This window comes from Pterocles gutturalis, unplaced genomic scaffold (assembly GCF_000699245.1).
Source record: "Pterocles gutturalis isolate BGI_N339 unplaced genomic scaffold, ASM69924v1 scaffold35474, whole genome shotgun sequence".
In the NCBI taxonomy this organism is placed as follows: domain Eukaryota; kingdom Metazoa; phylum Chordata; class Aves; order Pterocliformes; family Pteroclidae; genus Pterocles; species Pterocles gutturalis.
Window position 1 is genome coordinate 23,398 of NW_010136932.1, and position 23,146 is coordinate 46,543.

The 23,146-nt window shown below is 37.2% G+C and overlaps 1 protein-coding gene across 1 annotated transcript in view; it reads right to left on the reverse strand.

Annotated features, from left to right (window-relative positions):
• Positions 1–20,768, reverse strand: part of ADAM10 (ADAM metallopeptidase domain 10) — a gene marked incomplete at its 5' end in the record, with an annotated part of 33,858 nt that extends 13,090 nt beyond the window's left edge. The window contains 6 exons of the mRNA XM_010082483.1: positions 374–466; positions 1,621–1,770; positions 3,211–3,314; positions 11,428–11,586; positions 13,542–13,660; positions 20,618–20,768. Coding sequence (XP_010080785.1) covers positions 374–466; positions 1,621–1,770; positions 3,211–3,314; positions 11,428–11,586; positions 13,542–13,660; positions 20,618–20,768 — 776 coding nt within the window. The remainder of the gene's footprint in view (positions 1–373; positions 467–1,620; positions 1,771–3,210; positions 3,315–11,427; positions 11,587–13,541; positions 13,661–20,617) is intronic.
• Positions 20,769–23,146: the final 2,378 nt, after the last annotated feature.

Sequence of the window (23,146 nt, forward strand, 5' to 3'; positions counted from 1 at the left end):
CAAAAGTTTAAAACTGATGATTTAAGAGGATAAATATATAAGGAACTTTCAATCTGGATAGTTATTATCTGTTTTAGTATTAAAGTTCTTGGAGAGCAATACAGTCTACTTGCCCCACAGTCAACACTGCTAAAACATAAGAAATTGATTCCTGTAAAAACTGACTACAGCTTAATAACAGAAGTAGCAGGCTTTTGACAATAAGCACTAAAACCAAACAAAGTAAATGAGTTAAGGAACCATTTACTAGAGATGCTTGTGTTATGAAATTTCTGACAATAAATGGTTAAAGTGAACTGCAACAGGATTGCTGAAAAAAATACAGCCTCCAAGCAGCGTCAGTCATGTTGAAAGTATTTCCAATACAACTTACTCTTATTCGTTTCACCATGAAGCTGATGTTACGGATTCCTGAGAAATCTGTTGACTGGTAAATTGTGTCAATCGCTTTAACATGGCTGGATATCTGTCAAAAGCAAAAGTATATACAGTTCCAAGATGTATGCACTACACCACAGCTAATGTTAAATAGCAACAACTGCAATGCCTATGCTTTTTACATATAAGATATTGTGTCACATGAACTCTTAACAGGCCTTTTTGTCCAAATGCCGATGGCAAACAATGGAAATAAATCACTACATAACCTAGTATCTGCATTGCCACCATGCCAGATAACAGCAAAGTATTTTGCTGTTTGTTTTTTTTTAACACATAATTCTATTAACTATTCAGATAACTGTTTGTGATACTAATTCATCGCTACGATAAGATAGCACTGTACATAACATTGTATTCAAAGCACTATTTATTTTTTTGAGAAAAAAATTACTCACTACAGCATTATTCTTTCATTTACAGTAGAACACAAATGTGAAAAAAATTGGTCATTTCCCTTTTCCAAAAGCACACAGAAATGCCAACTCATTGAAAACCTGATTTTGAAGGTGACTTCAGAGCTTGGGAAAATGTTACTTAAATTGAATTGTGTATGTACAGCATGATGAATAAATAGTAAAAGTCAGATTTGCAAGTGGCAGTGAAACCTCAGGCTTCAAGAGAAGTGTGCTAACACGTTAGCTACATTTTTAGCAAACGGTCAGCAAAATAAAACTCCCAAACCTTTTCCAGTTATAGCATATTGACAAGTGAGAAGCGCCTGCCACGGCTTTTTTACCCTTCCACTAGATCAGACAGTACAGGAACAGATCTCAGCATCATCAGCTCACAGTGTTTTGAACTCAAGTTCCAGATGGAAGGTTTTCAAAGTGTTAACACACAGGCTTGGCAGGTCAAACACAACAGAACTCTGTAGGAAGTATTATTTTACTGAGTAAGAATTGAAAAAAGTCAGACTGGAAGTCTTGCTCAGAAGTGCTAAACAAACCACAGCTGCCATAATTAACTGAAGGAAGCACAAGTGCCAAAGACTTTTGTCACAGATACATAGCATCTTCCCAGCAAAATAGAAAAAGCTCTTTCAGTAATATGAAGAGCACTGTAACAAATGAAACAAGATCTTCTGAAGTAAACAAGCAATAATATACACAATGAAATTACATGAAATTTATCAGAAATAAAGTAAAAGCAGATCCTTTAAAACAAAGGGATTTGAAATACCTGTGCAATTACAGCCTCCCTTGTTCCATAATGCTTGTAGAACAGATGATCAGTCTGAATATACAGCTGACATGTATTTTTTTCAGCCTGTGTGGCACGTTTTTTTCTTAAAAGCTGTGGACCATTGTTCTTAGGCTCTTCAAAAGGCTTCTACATATACCCAGGAAATTAACATATTAATTTTGTGGATTTACATGCTTCCCTAGATTACCTAAAAATAGCAATGGATTTTTCTAAACATACTCTACTAATACAAATATATTTTAATTCTTTTTCTTTAACCCACAAAGTCTCATGAATCTGGAATTAAACTAAGCACGTTACAGCCAGTTTTCGAGTATGCCTTCTATTTTTAATGATGTCTCAGTCAAACCCTTCTGTGCATTTCATTTTATATTACAAAAGGCAGTCAATGTGAAATGGATTTTTTCATTCATGCGATCTTTGGAATTTTTCTTTTTCGTAATCCTTTTCTAAGATGAACAAACAGTTTCCAGACCAGAAAAAAACCAGCACTATGGGACTTAAATGCGCCCTCCCTAATACAGGTTATTTCACATTGTAATGACTGTAGTCAGTTACCTCTGCAAACAGAAATACCGAAGCACTTCAGCATGGAACAACAGTACACTAAGCACGAAGTTAAAATAACGCTCATTAGTCAGAGCAGTATCTGCTAACACATTTGCCTGATGGTATTCAATGGTTGACGGCCCAACCTCTGCACGAAGTTTTACAAGTAAATTTTTGGTAAAGCATTGTTACCAGCGCTGAATTGTGTAATACTGTTGATAACTTCTGGAGTGACAATGTAAAGAAACTTTAAGCTGCTGATGCTATTTAACAAGCCATATTGCATAGTTTTGTTGGCATATACTTAACTGGCACCACAAAACGACGTCAAAACTTCAAACAGCTCAGAACACAGTTAACACTAAGAGAAACTAAATAATTTATTGTTGGAAAGTGTTGAAAAAAGAAATCTAATCTCAGGACAAGTGGCGCAAACCTGAAGGAAAAAAAAAACCAAAACCCTGCAGGACTCTAAACAGGTACACAAGTCCCTTCCATAGACCACCTACCTCCTATTACAGGCAACCTGCAGCATGCTGTAACCCCTCCCACCTTTCAGTATTGCTAGTAGGACCCTCCCACTCATATCACTTCATTACCACTGAAAGCACTCAGATATCACACGTTACACTAATGTAACTTGAAAATCCAGAAGTTATTACTCTTTAAGGACCAATAGATTAGAGATAAAAGAAACTTGAGACTTCCTCCTCAACTGCAATAAAGTATATTCATCATCTGAAGCTGGATTTCCACACCCAGCTAAAATTCCAATTGCTGAAAAATTTGCGATCACGTAGGAGCCGTTAAAACTATGAGCTAGCACATCTATGCTGCAGAAGCAATGAGAAAAAGAGTTTAGAAAAGTTATGTTAATAAGAAACCTCGTGCAATAATTTAAGTACCTCACGATGTTGAGGGATGATGACAGACCAAAGGTAAGAGAGACAACACACAAGAAACAAGAAGTGATTACACCAATTTCTAATCTACATAATCCATTAGCCTGTGTTGTACCTCTGTTGTTGGTTCTTCTATACCAGTCATCTGGTATTTCTTCATTCTTTCAAATACTGAATGATCTGCACAACCTCCTTGTGGTCCGTATTTATGTGGATATTCTAAAAAGAAGATGGCCAGGTTGAGTTCTCAAATTCTAAGTGCAAAATACGGTTGTATCACTGCAACTTCTTCAGTTTGTGTCCAATACTGTTCATGCGGTTTGTGGCAAGCATTCTAAGATTCAAGCTTTACGCTGCTGCCCTTTTTTCATTAAACATTAAACATTCTACTATAAGTTTTACAAAGAGAACAAAACGTTGTTTTCTTATAGACAGTAAAAGAACATATGTAAGCAACATCTAACATAAGAACGAGAGCTATTATTTACACATCTATACCGATTAGCTTGAATTAATAGCATCCTTAAAAAATGAACTCACAATGGAAAATTATTAGAGATCAAGTATACTAGAGACGGCTTGTATAAGAAACAGGTTTCTTTATTCTACTTGGTAAACTAAGGAACCTTGCTAACATTCTTACAGGACTCACCTTATTAATCTTCCCTGGAATTTTTGAAAATTTTTATATTATTTAACTTAACTACCAATACATAAGAACTGAAACTCTAATAATCCTTTGTTTCAAACTCAACTCTACAATTTTAGAACTGCGACTTTGCAAGCAATTTTACTGACAAGGTGAAATGTACAACTTCCATTCTGGAAAATAAGCAACACAATTAGGGATAAGAGATCAGTGTGTGTATGTATTTACATGTGTGGGTAGATTTAAAACTTACAGAATTAGACTACAAAATTGACAGATATATTTAAAACCTAGAAAGTGAAATAAGACCGAAAAGAAACATTTTCATCACCTCCTTAGTACAGACTGTTTTAAATTTTTAAAACAAAACTGTAGAGTACTATCCAGGTGCACATCAGTTAAATATGGACATCCAAACCAGCTCACTGAGAATATCATACCTTGGCTGCTTACAAGGGTAATTGTTTCAATACTTGTCGTGGCAGATATCACTGCACATGCGAGTGTGCCTCAGACACACCTGGTTAGGTTTGCACTTAGTACCTACTGGAGATTTGTAAGCAACCTGCACTTGCAGAAGCTTCCACTGGAGATGAGAAGTACTGAAGGGAAGAGGTCCTGCCCCTTCAGATTCTCTGCAGACTGGATCCCATGATAAATTGGTGCCCCAGTAAGAGACAATGGAGTACAGATTATGGAAGTCACACATGGAAATACTTAAGGAACCGGTTCCTGCACAGCAAACCCCTGTTTTGCCATCTCAGTAAGGTGCAGGTTCTGTCAGAGATGTGTAAACTTCACCAAGGTTTGTTGGTTTTTTGGGAGTTGTTGGTGGGTTGTTTTTTAATTGTTATTTGGTGGGTTTGCTTGGTTGTTTTTTTTTTTCTCAAAGGAAGTGTGAAGAGCAAGAATCACAGAGTAAAAGAAACAGACACATAGGAGTAGATTTATAAAGCCTAAGAGCTGGCACCAGGGACCTGACGCTCATGTGATATGAATTTTAGGGGATTTACCCTGGACTAGCTCTAGTCTGGTTCTGTGGAGTCAAAGCCTGTTAGCAGCTGGGGCCACAGTAGAAGCACTCCTGGAGTATGCACCCTGGTAGGGTTTCACCTGACAGTTGCTTCTAATCATCTCTGATTCTCAGACTTGTCTCCCGCAGTCTACTGTAGGATACTGCTCAACTATTCCAATATACAAGCCCAACTTCCTTGTATCTTTAAAAGCCAGGGGAAAATTAAATAGCAAACAGGAATTTAAAAAAAAATATCATATCCTTGGCATAGAGCTAAAGTTGAGTTCTGAAAAAAACCAAACCATTTAAGGTGTGTTTATGCTCCAAAATACCTGAAGACTGGATTCAGTGACCACACCGATAAGCTTAAAATGGACTGATCAAGAAACAAAAGCAGTCTTCCAGCCTTCATTCCTCTCAATCACCCATATTTACACAAGTATTTAAAGAGCTCACGTTAAACACTTTTTTTTTTTAAACCAGTTAAATGACAAATGAGGCTAATTTAAAAATAGTTAACATCATTATTTTTCAAACTGAGTCCTCTTCTGGCTACAAAGTATTTTACTGCAATTTTATACCTCCCTTTGTGGGAAGGAACCAGATTTAATACACACATTTCTTTGCAAACAAAGTTTCAGTCTAAGAGCTATTGAAAGATTGTATTTGGGTGTAAACAGTTACTCATTATCTCACTGGAAAATTAATTTTATCTCCTGTAAAGGTATCCAAGTACAGTATTGTATTTCAACACTTATTTCCAGTCTGAATTTTAGAGAAGTTGCTCCAACATACAACAAAATGACTTTTTCTTTGGTCAACTTTGTGTGCACTCTGTTTTGACTAAAGTTTGCCAATGAGATTATTAGAAAAATCTTGATACTGTGGGGGAGGCAACTTGTTTGGATTCTAATAAGGTTGTTTCTTTAAATTAAAGAGAAAACACCTTTTGAGAGGCAGCTACAATGAATGTGCAACACCTGGGTTTTTGAAAACATCCCAGACTTCTGAAGGAACTGGTATATTCCTCTCACTCTTTTACAGAAATGTTCATGAATTACTGTTATTCGAACCCTGCAAGTTTATGTCATGATTTTCTGCATATTAGTTCTCCACATTTCAATTTCTAACACCAGACAAATACAATTTTTGAACTACTGTCTCATGATATTTCTCCCAGGATGATTAGCCCTAGCACAGTGCCAGAAGAATGGAGAGAGAAAGAAAAAAATGCTCTTACTGGAAGCCACCTCACCCGTTTGATTAGCGCTGTAGTGGAACACTGGCTTTGCTACAACCAACATGAAACAAAAAGCACTGCTTACTCACTGCTGAGGGCATCTGTACCTCTTGGGATCCTGTTTACTATCACTAGACTGGAGATAAGAGCAAAGGGTTACAGATATGATCCTTCTCTTCACCATCTCCACCACCTTTTTTTCATCTCACCATAGCGTTAAAAAAATTCTACTGTATTTAATCTAAAATCCTCATTACCCACTACCCAACTGCACGCTACGGAGTACTTACCTCTGTGATAAAAGCACCTTACAAAAGGGCAGGAGTAACGGACAGAACTGCCTCACCATCAGCACACTCTGTCTACATAAAACCACCGTAGCTTTAGAGCTACTTCTGCAGGTGCTAACTGCAGGAATCCACAGAAATTAGCTGGAAACATGACTGCATGGTACATTTTGCACCAGCACAAAATGCTGTTTTCTGCTGCCACCAGAGTTCTATTCATACTCTGTGGCATTATGACAATTGACAGAGCAGTACTAGAAATAAATGCTCTCAGAGCATCATACAAAATAAGCAGTTTTTCCACTACACCTTGTTTCCCAAAGAGGCTAGGAAATCCCTTAGCACATTTTTAACACCGACTGCCTGCAATTCAAACAAGTATTTCTCACTTCAAAAGTAATAAACTAGTAAGAAACAGTTTAAAAGCATGACAGTTCAAATTATAATGAATTGAACATTAAACGGTCTCCAACAGCAGTTGCCAAGGTTTTGCATGTGCTGGAAAAGACAAATGCCCCGTGGACAGCTTGAATCCGCCCTGAACGCAGTTCATACAGCATAGCTCACTTCGGAACCACGTCTAGCTCACAGAGAAAGTTGCATACAAAGCTTTCTTTTGATAAATGCTGCATCACCCCCAAACTGTGAAGGTGCTACTCCCTCTTCATCTTTTGAGGCTTCCTATTTCCACCATCCCCTGCAGCAGTTCCATTTCTGGAGCTAAGCAGGAACTATGCTGTGTCAGATGACAGTTTTAACCCACATCACAGAAGTCTGGTCCACGCTCTTGTGATGCTTTTCAATGCCTGGAGAGGTACAGCCTTCTGTCATCTCTTTGGGATCAAGAGCTTCTCAGCCTATCCCTACCACAGCCCAGCGAATCGGTCAAGAGAAAGCACATGCCTTCATCAGGAAATGACTGCTTCCAGTGGATGGAGAATTGAGGACAAACTAGAAGCCTACTTTCCATCAGATCTATAAAAGAAGAGTTTAATTACAGGATCAATTCTCTAACGAGAGAAAATCCTCAGGCAAAACAAATACTTTCTTTTTCTTTTCCGTATTATCCAGTTTCCCATTTTCCACTTTCAATTTTTGCACATCCTGACCGAATGTAATAATAAACCTAAAAAAACAACCAAAAATCTTGTCATTTCATGCTTTGACAACAATATGTTATCCTAACTAGATGCTAGATGGCAGATCATTATTGATATATACAACTACAGATGCTCAAAACACCAATTTTTATCCTTTTAAAAAAAGCACTACCTACCACAAAGATTCCTGATCACATGATTTTTTTCCCTACTTGTCAGTAAATAATATGATCTGTTAAGCATTTTGATTAACTAGATAATGGATACTGGATTTAGGCACATGGGGCACGGACATGACATCAAACTCCATTAAAAATGATGAAAATTCAGTTCTTCAGCCGCCATAGAAATTTGCCTAATACTAGCAAAAGCAATGGTGTCAGAACAAAATTTAAATTCAATCAGATTAAAAAAAATTCCTTATTACAGATTTCACTCTAAGCAGTCTGTCACACTGTGCTCCCATGACAACTGCCAAGTAGACCTTCGTTATTAAACCAACGACCACAACATGAAAAAATGAAGAAACCGAGTTCTCATAATACATAGTTCGCAATGTAGTTCATTCAGCAGATAGGCTTTGCAATATTACAAAATACTTTACTTTCTGTTCTCAGTTGTATACTTCTTCCAAGACCATAAAAGACAATTAAATGACCTTTATTTTCCTGAAGGTCTGAACAGGATTTTCCTGTCTACTGTTGATCTGAGGAAATACCGACTTGTGTATTTTACAGTGTATTTTACAACTCAGGAATACATTTGAAATGTATATTATTTAATTAAAATAAATAGAGTTCCAATGAAATCCTAATCCATAAAGAAAAGTTTCCAAACAGAAAACAGCAATTTGCATCTCACTAGAACTACATTATAGAACATTTTGATCAAGAGTGGTTTAGAAACTAAAAATCATTCAACTTGTGTTTTGAGTCATGAATAGAAGGCTGCCTTCCACTGCTCACCACATCCACTGTAACAGACAAAAGCTGCCTTATAAAGTTGACAATATAATCCCCATTTACAAAAAAACCTTTTGTTTAACTACTGAATAAGAACTCATTGAGATGCTAATCATATGTTGCATTGTGACTTCTCAAAAGCACTAAAAACCACATTGTTTCAAAAGGCTGAAACATGGGTGATCAAAAAATATCCCAAATTAAAGCAAAGACTCCTTCTCCCCTCAGTCTCTCCTGAGTTAGAAGTGTGAGCATTTTTATTGCTTCTGTCCTGTGTAAGATATTAGTGGTTTGACTCTGTTTCACAAGAGTTAGCATTACATTAGAGCAATAACAACAGTTTTGCATGCTAGTTTTTAACGCTACCATAAAGTGTACCTGGTTTTAGTTGTCATTGGGGTTTTTAGGAGCTGCAGTTCAATGCAAAAACAGGTCTCAAGAAAGGTAAAAAAAAAAAAATCCAGCCTCAAAAGCACTGTTCAGAAAGTGACAGAAGCAGTTGTATACTTCAGGTATTTCAGACCACAGAAATCCAGTGAAAAAAGGTAAACTATCCAATCAGAATGGATGCGCATCAGACTGCACAACCTGGGCTAGCGGAGGGTGTCCCTGCCCACGGTAGGGGAGCTGGAACTCCATGATCTCCGAGGTCCTTTCCAGCCCTAACCACCCTGTGACTCCATGCACGGACAGCCACCAACAGGAGTGGCACATTTTCAAATAGTGCTGCTTCGACTTAGCTCCAGGATGGGCTATTTTCAACCCTGCTGAGCCAGCAGCAGTGTTCACTCACTTGGAGATTTGGAAGCCATCCTGTACTTAGTGTGGCTCTCTGGAATACACCTAGACAACCCCCTCAATAATCTGATTTTGTTTCTAACTGATGGTTTTGATGCACTAGATTCAAGAGGGAAACCAGTGTAAGCCAACATACCATCACCTGAATAATTAAAAAAACCCATATCCTGCTCCCACTCACTTCAATAAGACAGTAACAGTGAAGAGTATTTTTAGTCACCCCCACTATGTATAAAATAAGGAACTGGGACACGAGACAATCTTCTTGCTTGTGTCACCCTTTGGAAGCTAGGCAAATCACTACTGCTTCATGTCCCTTTGCTTCCCTCCTCCCCTCTTTTCTACAAGAGGGTTGGTGAAACCCTGTGTAAAGCAGACAGTGACTTCTTTACAGAAAGTGCTATATAAGCGGTGGTCCAGTATTCCCACCATCCAGCAGTGAACTGAACTGTTCGGTGAGACCTATAAAACACACCACAGAATTCTGAAATATGCTGTAGTTTCACACAAGGCTTTTGCAATTTTTTTTTTATTACTTTTCCCCGACACTTTTCTGTTAAAGCAGCAAACCCTGTAATACAGCAGCAGCCAGCAAGGCAAACTGCCCTCTCAGACTTCCACCCGCAACGCTCTATAGAGCTGAAAATCAAACGCGTGCTGCAACTTCACCTCCAGAACCAAAAGTAGTACATGGAATGCTACCCTATAAAGTTACTTCATTCTCAAATACGGTTCTTATAAGCACCAGGAAGACATACATTTAGTCAGACATAAAACAAGTGTAGCTCAGAACATACACAAAATTCAATAACTGCATTCATTCGGAAGCTCTAAAATTATGCAACTTCTATTGGATTTTGGGTTAGTAATCATATTTACAGAATGGGTTAACAGGAGAGACAAACACATCTGCCGGCCCACAGCAGTTTTAACATACTCAAAGACAGCACACATACTGCCACTGAATGTAAAATACTGCTGTATTCCAGAAGCTTTATTCAATTTGAAAAAATAAACAAAACTTGCTGAGTTTTTCGCAGAGAAAGATAATTTCTCTTCACTGCATTCATGCAACAGAAGTAACTAGAGAGAGCATTATGCAATAACCCTGTGTTTTCCACTGGCTTACAGAGCAAAGAAAATTATATAGAATATATAAAGCCAATAAATGATAATATATAAAGCCAAATCACAACCAGAGATTTTCCACATATTTCTTCCTATTTTTGACATTTCTTTTCACAATATAGTCTCATTATGACACACTCTGAAAACAATTTACATCATCATGACAGTGGTTCAAGTCATTTCTAGTGATCTAACTCAAGAGCCTTCATCCAATTCCAACTGACACTTCAAACTCAAGTCTTCTAGGATTTGCATAATGACCTCATGGGGCAAGGTTTTAAATTAAGTTATAGTTTAAATTTATTTTTAAGGACTTCAGTCTTGCTACATAAAGTTAGCTTGCAACACACAACTCGTTAGCTTTAATAACCAAAAGGTAATCTTAAAGTGACTCTCTGCCAACATCACTAGGAAGGATTGAAACTTGGAATCACAACTTTATTGCAGTATTTTTAGGGTTCAGCATAAAGTTACTCAAGCATCAAATAAAACTGGTTTTTATTACAGCTGAAGACTGATCATAGAGTGCAGAACTCTGAAGTACCAGCTCTGAAGATGTAAAAGCATTCCATGGCATGTTCTCATCCTTCTGGGCATTTACAACTAAAGACAGACTTCTGGGACTATACTCTTCAAATTCAAACAGTATGCTCTGTACACTTCCATCAGGTACTGCGTAAAATGGGACACAGATGTGCCACCACATCTTCTAAAGAGCTCTCTGAAGTTATCTGTGACCTACACATGCAGGTGAAGCTTTGATTTCCTGCAAGTACCACCTTCACTAGATGTAGGTAAACAGTGACTTGAACTTTAACTGTCCTTTATTTTGCAGATCCCCGGGAAGAACCACCAGTATAGAGCATTTTAAGAATGCATTTTCAAAAGAACCATGTATCCACTGAGTAGAAAAGACACCGCCTACACATTTAAGCCTGACTACTAAGGATTTCTTAAAAGGGCAGAAGAAGGAACTCACTTTGGTTTGCCATAAATCTCTTCCACACCATAGCTATGTATGAATCACTTCAGGACAGCATGATTTACAGTGTCACACACAAGCTGAAGTCTCACTTGATGCTTACAAATGCCTTGCAGTTTTTGAAATTTAATTAAAATTATTTCATCTGTAGCACAAAATGGAAGTACTCACTGATATCATCTTCATGATAAATGACAGAGTGGAACGGTAGAGTTCTGTCTTTAATATATCTCTCTGCTGGCTCAATATAAAAGGTCCCACTGTGAGTCTGGATGAATCCTTCAAACTTTCCATCAATAACAGACCCATGGGTAAGACTTCCCTGCTCACCTGTTAAGGGAAAAAGTACATCAGTTTTTTTTATACCTTTCTAAAAGCTTTCAGTCCTGTGCAAACTTCAAAAGCATACACACTACCCAAGGTGTTAAGCAGACAATGCTAAAGCATGAGACTTGTATAATTATCCTAATCGTGCACCAGTCTCCAACTGCTATAAATTATAGAGTAATAAGATTCTGGATAACAGCAGTAAGACACTCTTGCAGAATGTTTATGTCTGAATTTTTAAGACTAAGATTGTTCAACATTAAGACACATAGTTATCCCAAAATCATAGTTACCAAGCTGAATACCTTCCTGACCAGGTGCATAAATGACATGTTTTTAAAGCATATAATGTATTTTAAAGCTGTCACATATCCAGCATGTAATCCTATATTCCAGTCCTGTCCTTCTACATCTGTTCATGCACTTGTTAACAAAATAATAAATCAGAGTTCAGTGTACACTGAATTTTGAAACCTTCCAAATAAAGATTCCCCTATATTCAAGACATGCATTTTTCTCCTCAAGCATAAGCAGCTTACAACTGTAGTTAGGTTTATATGTGGGATGAAGTGAATTTGTATTTGAAACAGTCACAATCTGGAAAACTACAACTGTCAAAGTTTAATTATTGACAGCTACAACACGCAGCATCCCCCACAAGCCCTTTCTATGGAAAGGATAAAAGATCACTAAAATAACGTTTATATACTCCTCCGCTGCGGAGAGTTCAGAACCACACTACCAAGTTATCAGAACAGTATTCTTTATCATTAACCAGTACTAATTTCTAATTAACAACTGCCAAGAACTTCATAAAGCTTACGCATAGTACTGAAACTTGGAAGAAATATCTTGAAGGTATGCCATACAACTCTTAAGAGAGAACACTAAAAAGTAGAAATAAGCTTTTGCAGAACACTAAATTTTAAGACATTCATAAGTGATCCCAGACTTACTTCAGACTATATTCTATTATATTGTGCATTAACATCCTGAACTTGTAAGCTTTGGAAATTCCCAAGAGTACTTGGAAGGAAGACTCTCGATCTGAATAGAAATCAAGAACCAACAGCAAAATAGTTTGACTCCAACTTTGTTCATGATCTTCATGACAAGTACAAAGTTGGGTTGAACGAGAACGGTAATAAAGAGGATTAAAGGAAAATGTAAGTAAACCCAGTGAGTAGGTTCACGTGGATCGTTTAATCTCATCCCTCAGCAATAAATAAAGAACTAAAAGCTTTTCTGAAATAATTTCACAAAATAAGAAAAAAATGCAACAAAAAGATCCCACACACCTTAAAAGCCCTCTGACCTACTTCAGTCAACTGGTAAATCGGCCTACCTAGAGGCATATAAAGTGCTAAGCATATATATTTCTTTTTGCCATTTAAAACAGTCACTTCAAGACTGTAGGACATTACGAACAGAGATCTTCAGAAAGCAGTTAGATTCCTTTCAGGACCAAATAGACTGTACAAAGAAAGAGAGAGTAAGTCTTAATCCTTCTTTTCATCTGCTTTTAACCCCTTAAGTCTCCTTTCTTTTAATCAATTTTATACCCTATTTCAGTAAATACAAAAGATATTACCCTTACTGATGGTAGCTCTATATTCCTTAAATTCCTTTAAACTAAGAACCACACCTGATTTTTTTTTAACGCAGACACCTTTTCTCTTTCTTAAAACACTTCAGACTTCTATGAAGAGTATGTTCATAAACAGAGTTGAACTTCAAATTCTAAGGATATGAAAATCATTAGGTAAAATACTCATTTGTTAACTGTGACGCTTATAGGAGAATAAAAGCAAATGGTGTTTAAATGCATTTAGATGCATTACTAAAGTTCAATAATTAAGATAACCTGATCATACAGATATTCATTTTCTGCATGTACCAATAAAAAACTACCGTTTAAAATGACTGCACTTTAATCCATTTTCAAGTGTTTTACTTACCATAAATGTGTCCAGTGTAAATATGGGAGGTATCATAATCAATTACTTGGTTTGATATTTCTACTTTAAAGTCATCACTAAAAAGAGATGTATCTCTCTTCATTCGAAGGTTGAAGTGTCTAATGGGAACAAAACAAGATGGTAAATTGGCTTGGAGCTTCAATTGAAAGAGCATTAATCAAAGTACTCCTAACCAATATTTTCCTGCAATCTGCAGACCCCGTAAAATTTATCTATAGAAAATGTTTATACTGTACAAGAACTAGACCATAGAAGGATTTCCTTAAGCAAGATTATTTAGATGCTTCTGCTACAAGTAGCTATATTTACAAGATTTAAGCCAGAAAATAGGGTTAGACTTAAATGCATAAATCTAAAACGCTGATTTAGACTATACACTTCTTCCCATTCCTCCAGAAGACACAGATGCAGCTTAAGGGAGAAAGCAGCAATTGTACTTCACAGCACTGTGAAGAGGAAGAGATAAGAACTACCATCTTATTTTACTTTCACTGCCAACATGTAAATAATGTAAATGAAATGTAGGTGAGCTAATTACTGTTTCAACTGAAACTCAAAAAATCAGATGGGCAACAACATTTAATAAAAAATACTTAAACTAGTAGAGTCACATGCACAGCTATGTAAAGAACTCATTGAATGAGCTTGTTCAAATTACAACAGTACATTCTGTGATGCAAATCCTGCTGCTCATCTTTATGAAACATACTACATTTGCTATGCAACCAAACAAAAGTTTGGTTCAGCAAAGTCAAGCAACATAACTGAAGTATTTTAAAATGCCTGACATGATATGAAATCATAGCTGTGACAACTGTTAGCTTGCTTCAGAATTTCACCTGGTATGCTCTTATATTTTGTATAAACACATTGTGCAAATACAGACCAGCGAAGCTGTTGAAACTTCAGTCATTATAATTTGACTCTTTATTTTCTTCCTATATTTTTCTCTTTCTGCACAATCACAAAATTGAAGGATTACAGTTAAGTCACCAATTTGTTACACAAAAACTAACTCTGGCAAGTTGACTACATCTCTGTCAGTTTTCATCTACAAAACCATGACCAGTCTCTCAGTATACACAGTAGGGTAACGAGAGAGCTGACTTTCCCTAGTGAAAGCTAGTATCCCTGTGTGCTAACAGCAAAAAACCCAAACTATTAAGCTCCATAGTATGAAGTCTATTAAATCTAATTACTTTCTACTACAGCTGAAGCACATACACAATGTATCTTCAGTCTTCACTTGCACTTTAAATACTATGACACTACCGTTATCAGTATCTTGAAACAACTGTGCATTAAGATGCAAAATGCAACATCAAATTAAAAAAGCCATGCCTACACCTAAGTCTGGTAAGGGCTCTAGTGACTCATGTTGACTATTCTGTTACGCAAACAGTGTTCCACAATCAAACTATCTCTACTTATCATTGTTGCCGCAATGTTAATAAAGCTTCAAAGTGAGTATTTTTCTCTGGTGATGCGTTAGAGGTATCTCCTACAGGGTTATGAAATTCTGAGATGTGGCTGGTACATGGGGAAGGTTAAGCTTCAGCAATTCCCTGTGACTCTTGGGCTTTGTGTCAAGCCAGCCAGTGCTCACATTATTGCTTCAGTATGGATGTATTTTGTGAAGGCAGATTCTCCCGTTAAAAAGAAGAAACAGTTCACTACAAATGTGCTTCAGTGTTGGAGTCACCAAAGAACACACACCAGCTAGCAGTTGGTGCATCTACTAATCTCTGCTTCCAAGGATTAATAACTTTAACAAATCACCAAACTTGTATTATAAGTTACACCAAACCATGTATTACATGAAACCTACAGTAAAGAAAGTAAATTTATGGGTAAGCAGAGACATCTTAATGTACTTCTTACAAGTGTCAATGAAATTAACTGCAATGAAAAGAGGCCACTTTATAGGTGGGGAGACTCCAAATTATCACAACGGACTCAAACAAACAGTTGCCAGGGACCCCCAAAAATACAGTTCAACACCCTAATTTCTCAGGAAGAAACTTCCAAAGACCCTACAAAATCCATTTCAGTGTCTCACCCAATATAAAAGTTTTCCTAATATTTACTCTGGATTTCTTCAAAGTTAGTATTTCTTGAAATTACTACAAGCTAGTCACTACCCTTCTCAAAATGATGTGAAAGAGAACGATTCTCGGTTTTCATTCCTGGTGTAAATCCTGTACCTTCATGAATTTTTCTGAAGAATTCAGGAGACTCAGAGAATTAAGAATCTACAAGATATTACTCTGCCTGAGGTGCAAGTCTTTTATCTTTACCTTTCCCACTTAAGAAGTCAAAGACTCTCTTCTCTGAAAAATGGAAGATGTACAAATGGAAGGGGAGAATAATCTGAGCCCTTCTTTCTAACTGTCATCCCAAAATCTAAACTCAGTTCTCACAGACTGTCAGACTTGTTCCAGCCCTGAATTATATCAAACAGAAAACAGCTTAACAACTCCATGGTGGGTTTAAACCACTCACAAGCTAAGTCTCCAGAACCATCACACTTATGGACATTACTATTTTTTTTATACTGTTTTCACTTACTATTAAACACACACAACATATTCCATCAACTGACGATTCCTACGGTCCTGCTACTGACACTAAAGAAAACAGATCTTTGACATAGCACACGACAGGGTCTTCAAGTTCATCCTTCTTTCTACTACCCACCTAGATGCAGATAGAGGGTATCATCCTCTAAAGTATTTATCTAAAAAGCAATCTTTACAGCATTGCAACACTCAGCAACCCCAGCCAGACTGCTTGCAGCTTGTTTTCCATTAACACCTCTAGGGTGGCACTCATGATCAGAGATTTCTTTCCTGACCTTCATAAGTCAGACTTGCTAAGCTCGTTATTCAAGAACACAACTGAGCATGCAGCCTTCATCCTCAACAATTTGCCACTGATTACTCTTGATATACATAGCTGCAGACATATAAGATAGCTCAAATAACAGAAACCATCCAAGTAACAAGGAGTTACATGATCCCAATTTTCTGCAAGATAAAATTGCTTTACCTACAAGCACCAATATAGGGTGGGGTGGGGGGTTTTTTGACAAAATGGGTGTAGAAAGTGAGACCCAATTCATGGATCTCTTGCCTGGTGAGTTACTTGTCAACGCATATAATTTAAAAGGTGCAATAGATGGGGGATGACTGAATGGTCGCAGAGTACTGAATAAACCTGAAAAGACTAAAGTATGAACTAAAGAGATTTTATTTTTTTCTTTTTTTAAATTCAGGACAGCCTAAAATGAGTTGTAGTAAGAGAACTTTGCAAAAAATTCATTTAGTAAAATTCATGTAAATAATTCCCGTAAGTCTCACAGAAGCCAATCAGTCAGTCCTATTTGATGACCACTAAAACAACCCATTTAAGAAGTTAGTCTGTTTAGGAGGGTGTTTACGTGCAAAGGGAAGTGAAAACCAGGCAACATACACTTTCAGACTAGCAGGGGGATGGAGTGGGTTCAAAACCTGCTTTATACCAGGAACTTACTTGGTTAATATCAACACTGTGCATTCATTATCTTGGTATCAACCTTCCCTGGACTCAAAGGGCACCTTAAATTAACCGACACTAAAACACTCCATGTAAACTGGCAGGTAGAAGAGCCATGATACTTAAAGATTGTTTTAAAACTTCATATTCCTTCCAATTTGAAGCATTTTTGAAATTAGTGCCTTTTGCAAAACTGGTGAAGCAATAACATAGACTCATCTAAACTACACAGTTTATGATTCAAAAGAATTACTAGGTATCCATACCCTAGTTTCAGCAGTTTTATACACCCATTTGTAGAACTACTGAGTCTGGTGTGAAAAAAAAGTAGCTTTGGGTTTAACTCCATCATTACAGTATCTATTTCATTATTAAATTGTTATTAGCCCATGGTTAAATGGTCACTTTAACTTGGTAGAGTTATATAATATTTAAGTTTCGGCTTTATTTTTTCCTTTTTCAACAAAAGGGTGCTATGAAATACAGTTCTTAAATCCAAACAGTCTACTAAAAGAACGGATGCTACTTACACAATCAAACACTTGTAGGTGCCAGCTGTTTTCTGGACAATGAAACTAAGTTTGATGAATGCTAATCTGCCGTATGTCAGCACTGCCACTGAGAAGGGTAGAATGCACCTTCCCTTTCACCACTTCTGCTTATTTCTGCACCCTCTCTTCCTACAGCAAGTTTGCTTATATACAAAACTGAACGAGGAATTAATCTGGCTGAAAAATAACCAGCCAAATCACCTTCCTGTCTTGACTGGCCACGTGACCAACAGGTGCTTCCTCTAGAAATGGAAAGATTCTGTTTATCAAGTTCAAGCTGGTACCAGAGAGACAGCACAGGAACTGTTGCAGTCCAGCTAGCTTCATCTGCTGTCTCCAGCAGTGAACTGCAGTAAATATTAGGTCGGCTTTTCCGTTGTTTCCTGGCTATAGAAGACAGTCATTTCATCAGAAGCCACCTCAAAACAGAAGATTATAATTTCAGGACTCGTACATAGCAGCTCTTTAGTATCCTAATAAAGAAGATGCAAGTGGGACAGCTGTATGCCAATAAGCCACTACACCCAAAGTCTTCACTAACCATTTGGTACAATGTCATTCGAAAAAATCAAGTTCAGATTTTCAGAATCTCAAACCTCATGTTGTCTGAATGCCTTTAAGTTTCATCACCTGTACTGAAATAAAGGAGTACTTTAAGAGTCCATGGGCTAAATCTAAATGGTTTAAAAATATTTTGAAAAAGCTTTATTTCCTACCTTAGCACAAAGTTACTAGAACATTTGGTAGAGGTTTTAATGTTGCCATTCTCAGTGATGATATACATCACATAAACAGTTATTCACAATAAACTACCTGCAACTACAGAAAGGCAGTCCTATTTACACAGTTTTTCAAACTACTACACACCTTCGAAGCAACTAGACTTGTACGAAGTAAAACACAGTTTACTTGATCTTTTCTAATTCATATTTAAAGAAAAATTAAAATATTTTGTAAGAAAACACATCAATTAACAGAAATTTGTGGACTAAATTTATAGCGTGCCAGCTACCCTCTCTTTGTCAGGAAGTGTTGTGTCACAGGAAACTACCAAAATCCTAAATTATGAACTGGTTTGACCTTACAGTAAACATCCATTCAGCCTCCTCAGTTATGATGGATTTGTGCTTCAGAGTACAGGGACTTGGAATCAATTCCATATATAAACACCAACATTTTCCTTCATGAGTAATAGCGGCTGTTATCAAAATCTTTATCAACCTATCTGTCTAAGGGCTGGTGTGACTAAGACATATGAAGTAAGAGACGAAATATTTTTTATACCTCATTATCGTAGTTACAATTAACTTATATGATAAGGATTTTCAGCCCACCTTATGAATACAGATAGAATGCACAGGTTAAGCCAAGAGCTCTGTTTTACAGGAGAGTATTATGGGATTTTTACCAATGAGAAGATGAACTCGCTCAAGTGGACTGAAAAGTGGACTGCTCCCAGAAAGAATGGTTTCATCCTCCCTCTATCACCCCTTCAAGTCATACTGATTTCTTTTTGCCAAGTAATTTTCAGCTGGATCAGTTCCCAAATCCTATTCTTTTCATGGTTTTAAAACTGCTAGTGCTAGCACAAAGAGGATGCTGGGAGTGTGGTCAGGCCTGTTGCTCTCTGCAGCAGTACACACTTCGGTGAGCCTAAACCAACCACCAGCCTGCAGCCAAAGAGTGGCAGCATTAGACTGAAACTAAACTTCCCTGTCTTGCAGCCTTGCTGGAGATTTAATTTAAAAGAGGAGGGGTTTACAATGAGGAGCCTCTGAAACATTCTACTTTGCAGTCTTGTTTATCAGAACAATTTAATAGTGAAGACTAGATACTCCCTGTGAAGCTACAGCAGAGGTAGCAGCAATATGACTCTTCTTCAAATATAAAATTCCGGGGACTAAAAATCACATCCAAAAATGTGGTTTTAAGCACAGAACTTCAAATCCAGGATTTGGGTTACAGTTCTGTACAAATACAACCCTAATGCTAACCTTTTGGGAGCAGGCACTGAAATTCAGTCCTTTCACCATACACTTCCAGCAGCAACACTCCATTCCCTGAAGAAATTAAAAGCTGACACAGAAACTTACTCATGAATCAGTATTCCAAACACAGATTCAGAAGACCTGGTTTTACCTTTGCTCTGTCAAACCTCCTGTGTTTCTGCATAAGGTTAGGAATTATTTATTAAATTCTAATTACTTAAATCGTAACTGAAATAATTAGAAAAGCAAGGGCATTGCTATTCCTCAAATATATTAGGGTAGTGGTGCTGCAAAGCAGGGAGTCAAAGAAATAAAGATACAGACACAAATATTGTAACTTTCTTCCTGTTTATCCTTAGTTATACAAAAAACAGGCAATTCTAAAGTACAAAGAGATCTTCCTAAGTGAAACCTACAAATTATACTTGGGTTGCTCACACTGAATATCCATCATACTGGATCTTACAATCACATGTTAAATGCAAAAGCAAAGCAAGTCTGGTGACATGGGGAAAACATAATTGCTGTATTCCACAATAGCACAGAAAACAGATTACACCATTATACACGAAACAGAACACTTTTCTAGCCCATTTTATAGCTTCAAAGGCAATTTGAACTTTTACTTTTTCTCAATTAAATCTCCTCAGACAGGTTGGCACAATTTTTGTAAAAAAAAAAAGCCAAAGTTGCATTATAACTCAGAATCAACTACCCTTCTGTTCCCAGCATGATTCCATTGTTTAAGCTTCTAAGTGCATCGACAGTTACCACCAGAAACGTGAATGAGTGATTGCAAGCAACAATTCCACACTTATATCGGACATCAGAGCAAATACTTCATAGAAACTGAAAGCACCGCATGTTAGTGTATTCTAGATAACATAGTGAAATGTAAATGGTGCAATATAGTCATCAAACTAATAACTGACACACATATGAATAAAATATTTCAAACAAATACCTTTTAAAAATCACTAACCTTCCATGAGCATGAAAATCTAGGCGTAAGAACTGATCTTCGTGCAATACCGCTCTTTTGGCACGCTGGTGTTTTTGGTGTAACAAATCCACATCGTAAGACAATCCTTCGTAATGTCTAATGTACTTATTTAGAGGATTTCCATATTGGCCTGAAAAGAGAAAAAAGGAAGGTTTAGTATGTCTGAGGAATTACTAAGGTAGCAACCACACTACGAGGTATGGCAAGTCTGTGGTGGCAAACAGCTGGTGACAAGGACCCAACTTCCACATTACATACATTTTTGGCTTTCTTTTTTCTCCCTTGTGCGCTTCAGATTCTGGTCTGGTCCCACAGACTGAACGCACGCTTGCAGTTATGTGTTAGGTGGACCTTGGAAGGCATCTTCCACTTGAATATCAATCAAAACAAGTACTATTCATTTACTCCAGAACTACTCCACAATGCAAACTACATCTTTGTAGACAGGAACATGCTAGAGAGATATTTCAGAAACATACTCCTCATCCAAACACAAGAAATGCAATAGCTGAACATCTTTCTTCTGGTTCCTTAAAAGAGTTATACTTCCAGCTTCACTCTGCACTTACAACACCGAAGTACCAGCTCAGAATGTCTATATTCCACGTGCCAAATATCTAGAAAAATTCAGAGCAAATCATGCCACCTAGCAACACAACATTTTGTGTCATATGGAATGTTCCAGCACATGGAAAAGTCTGGCAGCACTAGAACACCATGCACGAAAAATATTTCATCTGCCTGCCACAGGTAAACACAGATGTGGTGGAAAGAATTAGTAAGATGAAGTGATTCAGTAACTGTGATCAGAGACCAAAAAGGACAAGTTCAAACAGTAAAAAATAAAGTGGAGAAATAGAAAGAAAAAACCAAAACAACAAAAAACCCCAACCAAACAAAACAAACCACAACCTGGGGAGCAAACCACTGCCTTTGCAGTGGGGTAGTGCATACTGCATGTTTTACATACACAGCAAAAACCAGTTTTTAAAGTTTCTATTTAACATATCCAATCATAAGGAATTAATTTAGACATCTATATCTAGAATCCACAGTCAAGACTGAGATAATTTCAGTGGTTCTGGTTTCAGAGCCAGATTACATATGACCCTAATTATGTCATGTTTCTCGAGGTACTAAACATTAAAGACACCAAAGATACCACGTGAAGTATAACATTTCAAAATTCCAAGGAGTAACTGCATGTCTTGATACATAACTTCTATCAGTAGCTAGCATTAGAACCTTCACCCTGTTTGAAAGAAACCCTTGCAGTATTCTCATGTATGCTTTATGCAACAAACATACAATCAGTTCTTTTATCTCATAACTCCACAGAAGCAACTGTTTCTGAAGAACAAATCAACTACGAATTACAGAAGCTACTTTGTGTACCAGATCACTCAAACGCAAGCACCATCTCTTGGAGTGTTGTTATACAAAAAGTCATTTTTGGGACAGCAATGCTGCAGAAGGAAAGTTTCAGCACTGTCACTGTTTGGTGACAATTTCCAGACAAACTCTCCCCTACGTGACCCCTTTTGTAAAGCATATTCCAGACCTTCAGAAGGTGTTTCAGTGAGCTATGTTTTTCATTTTGTTGAAACAAGCCAGCCCTATCTTTTTAGTTCACAGAGATGCAATGTGACAATATAAGCTGAGTGCAGTAAACCTATCATCATTTTTACCAGCTGTAACACATCATCTTTCACAAGAACGACACAAATTCAACTGTCAGCCACCTCATTTCTGCAGAGACAGACCTGATGTAAAACCTGAATTGTCTGTTGAAAACTGTGGTATACAAACACAATCTTACCTACACTAAGAATGTGAAACGGGAACACAGAACATGCAAGTTGCTAGTTTTCCCGTTCCAGGTTGAACTGGTAATCTTCAAACATATCCTCGTGAAGAGCGGACAATTTGTTTCCCTGTCGCAGGAACTGCATTTCATAGTACTCACTACAGCGTTCTGAAGGATGGGCAACACTGTTATAACTTCATACACCAGTTTCTGCTTTAATAATGTATAATTTTTTTCTTTCCATTTTCTATTTTCTGTTCTGTTTTGCTACTTCTTTCACCATATGCTGCTCTTACTGAATTATGTGTATGCAAGTGTCTTCACCATTGTTCCTGGCTCCTCATCTAGCTTCAAAGACCTCCTTCCTCAATCTCCTCCTTAAGGAAGGGAAGACATTATTCATTTATGCTTGATTTTTCAAGAACCTAACTTGGGCTATTGTCATTTTTTTTCCCTGAAGAAGTACCAAAGTGCAGCATTTGAGAGATCAAACAGAAAGTCAAATCTCCAATTTTGTCCAGAATTCCTAACTCTCCAAAAAAAAAGCAGGATATCTCAATCTGTTCAACCTCAGACCAACCTAAATGTGAGAATTCTCAGAGATTTCATGCAACATTTTTCTTCAGATACCTACATTGACAAGGTCTGGGGAGGCTCAATGAGACGAGTGTGCCCCAAAGTCTTGCCTCAGTAGTGTCACA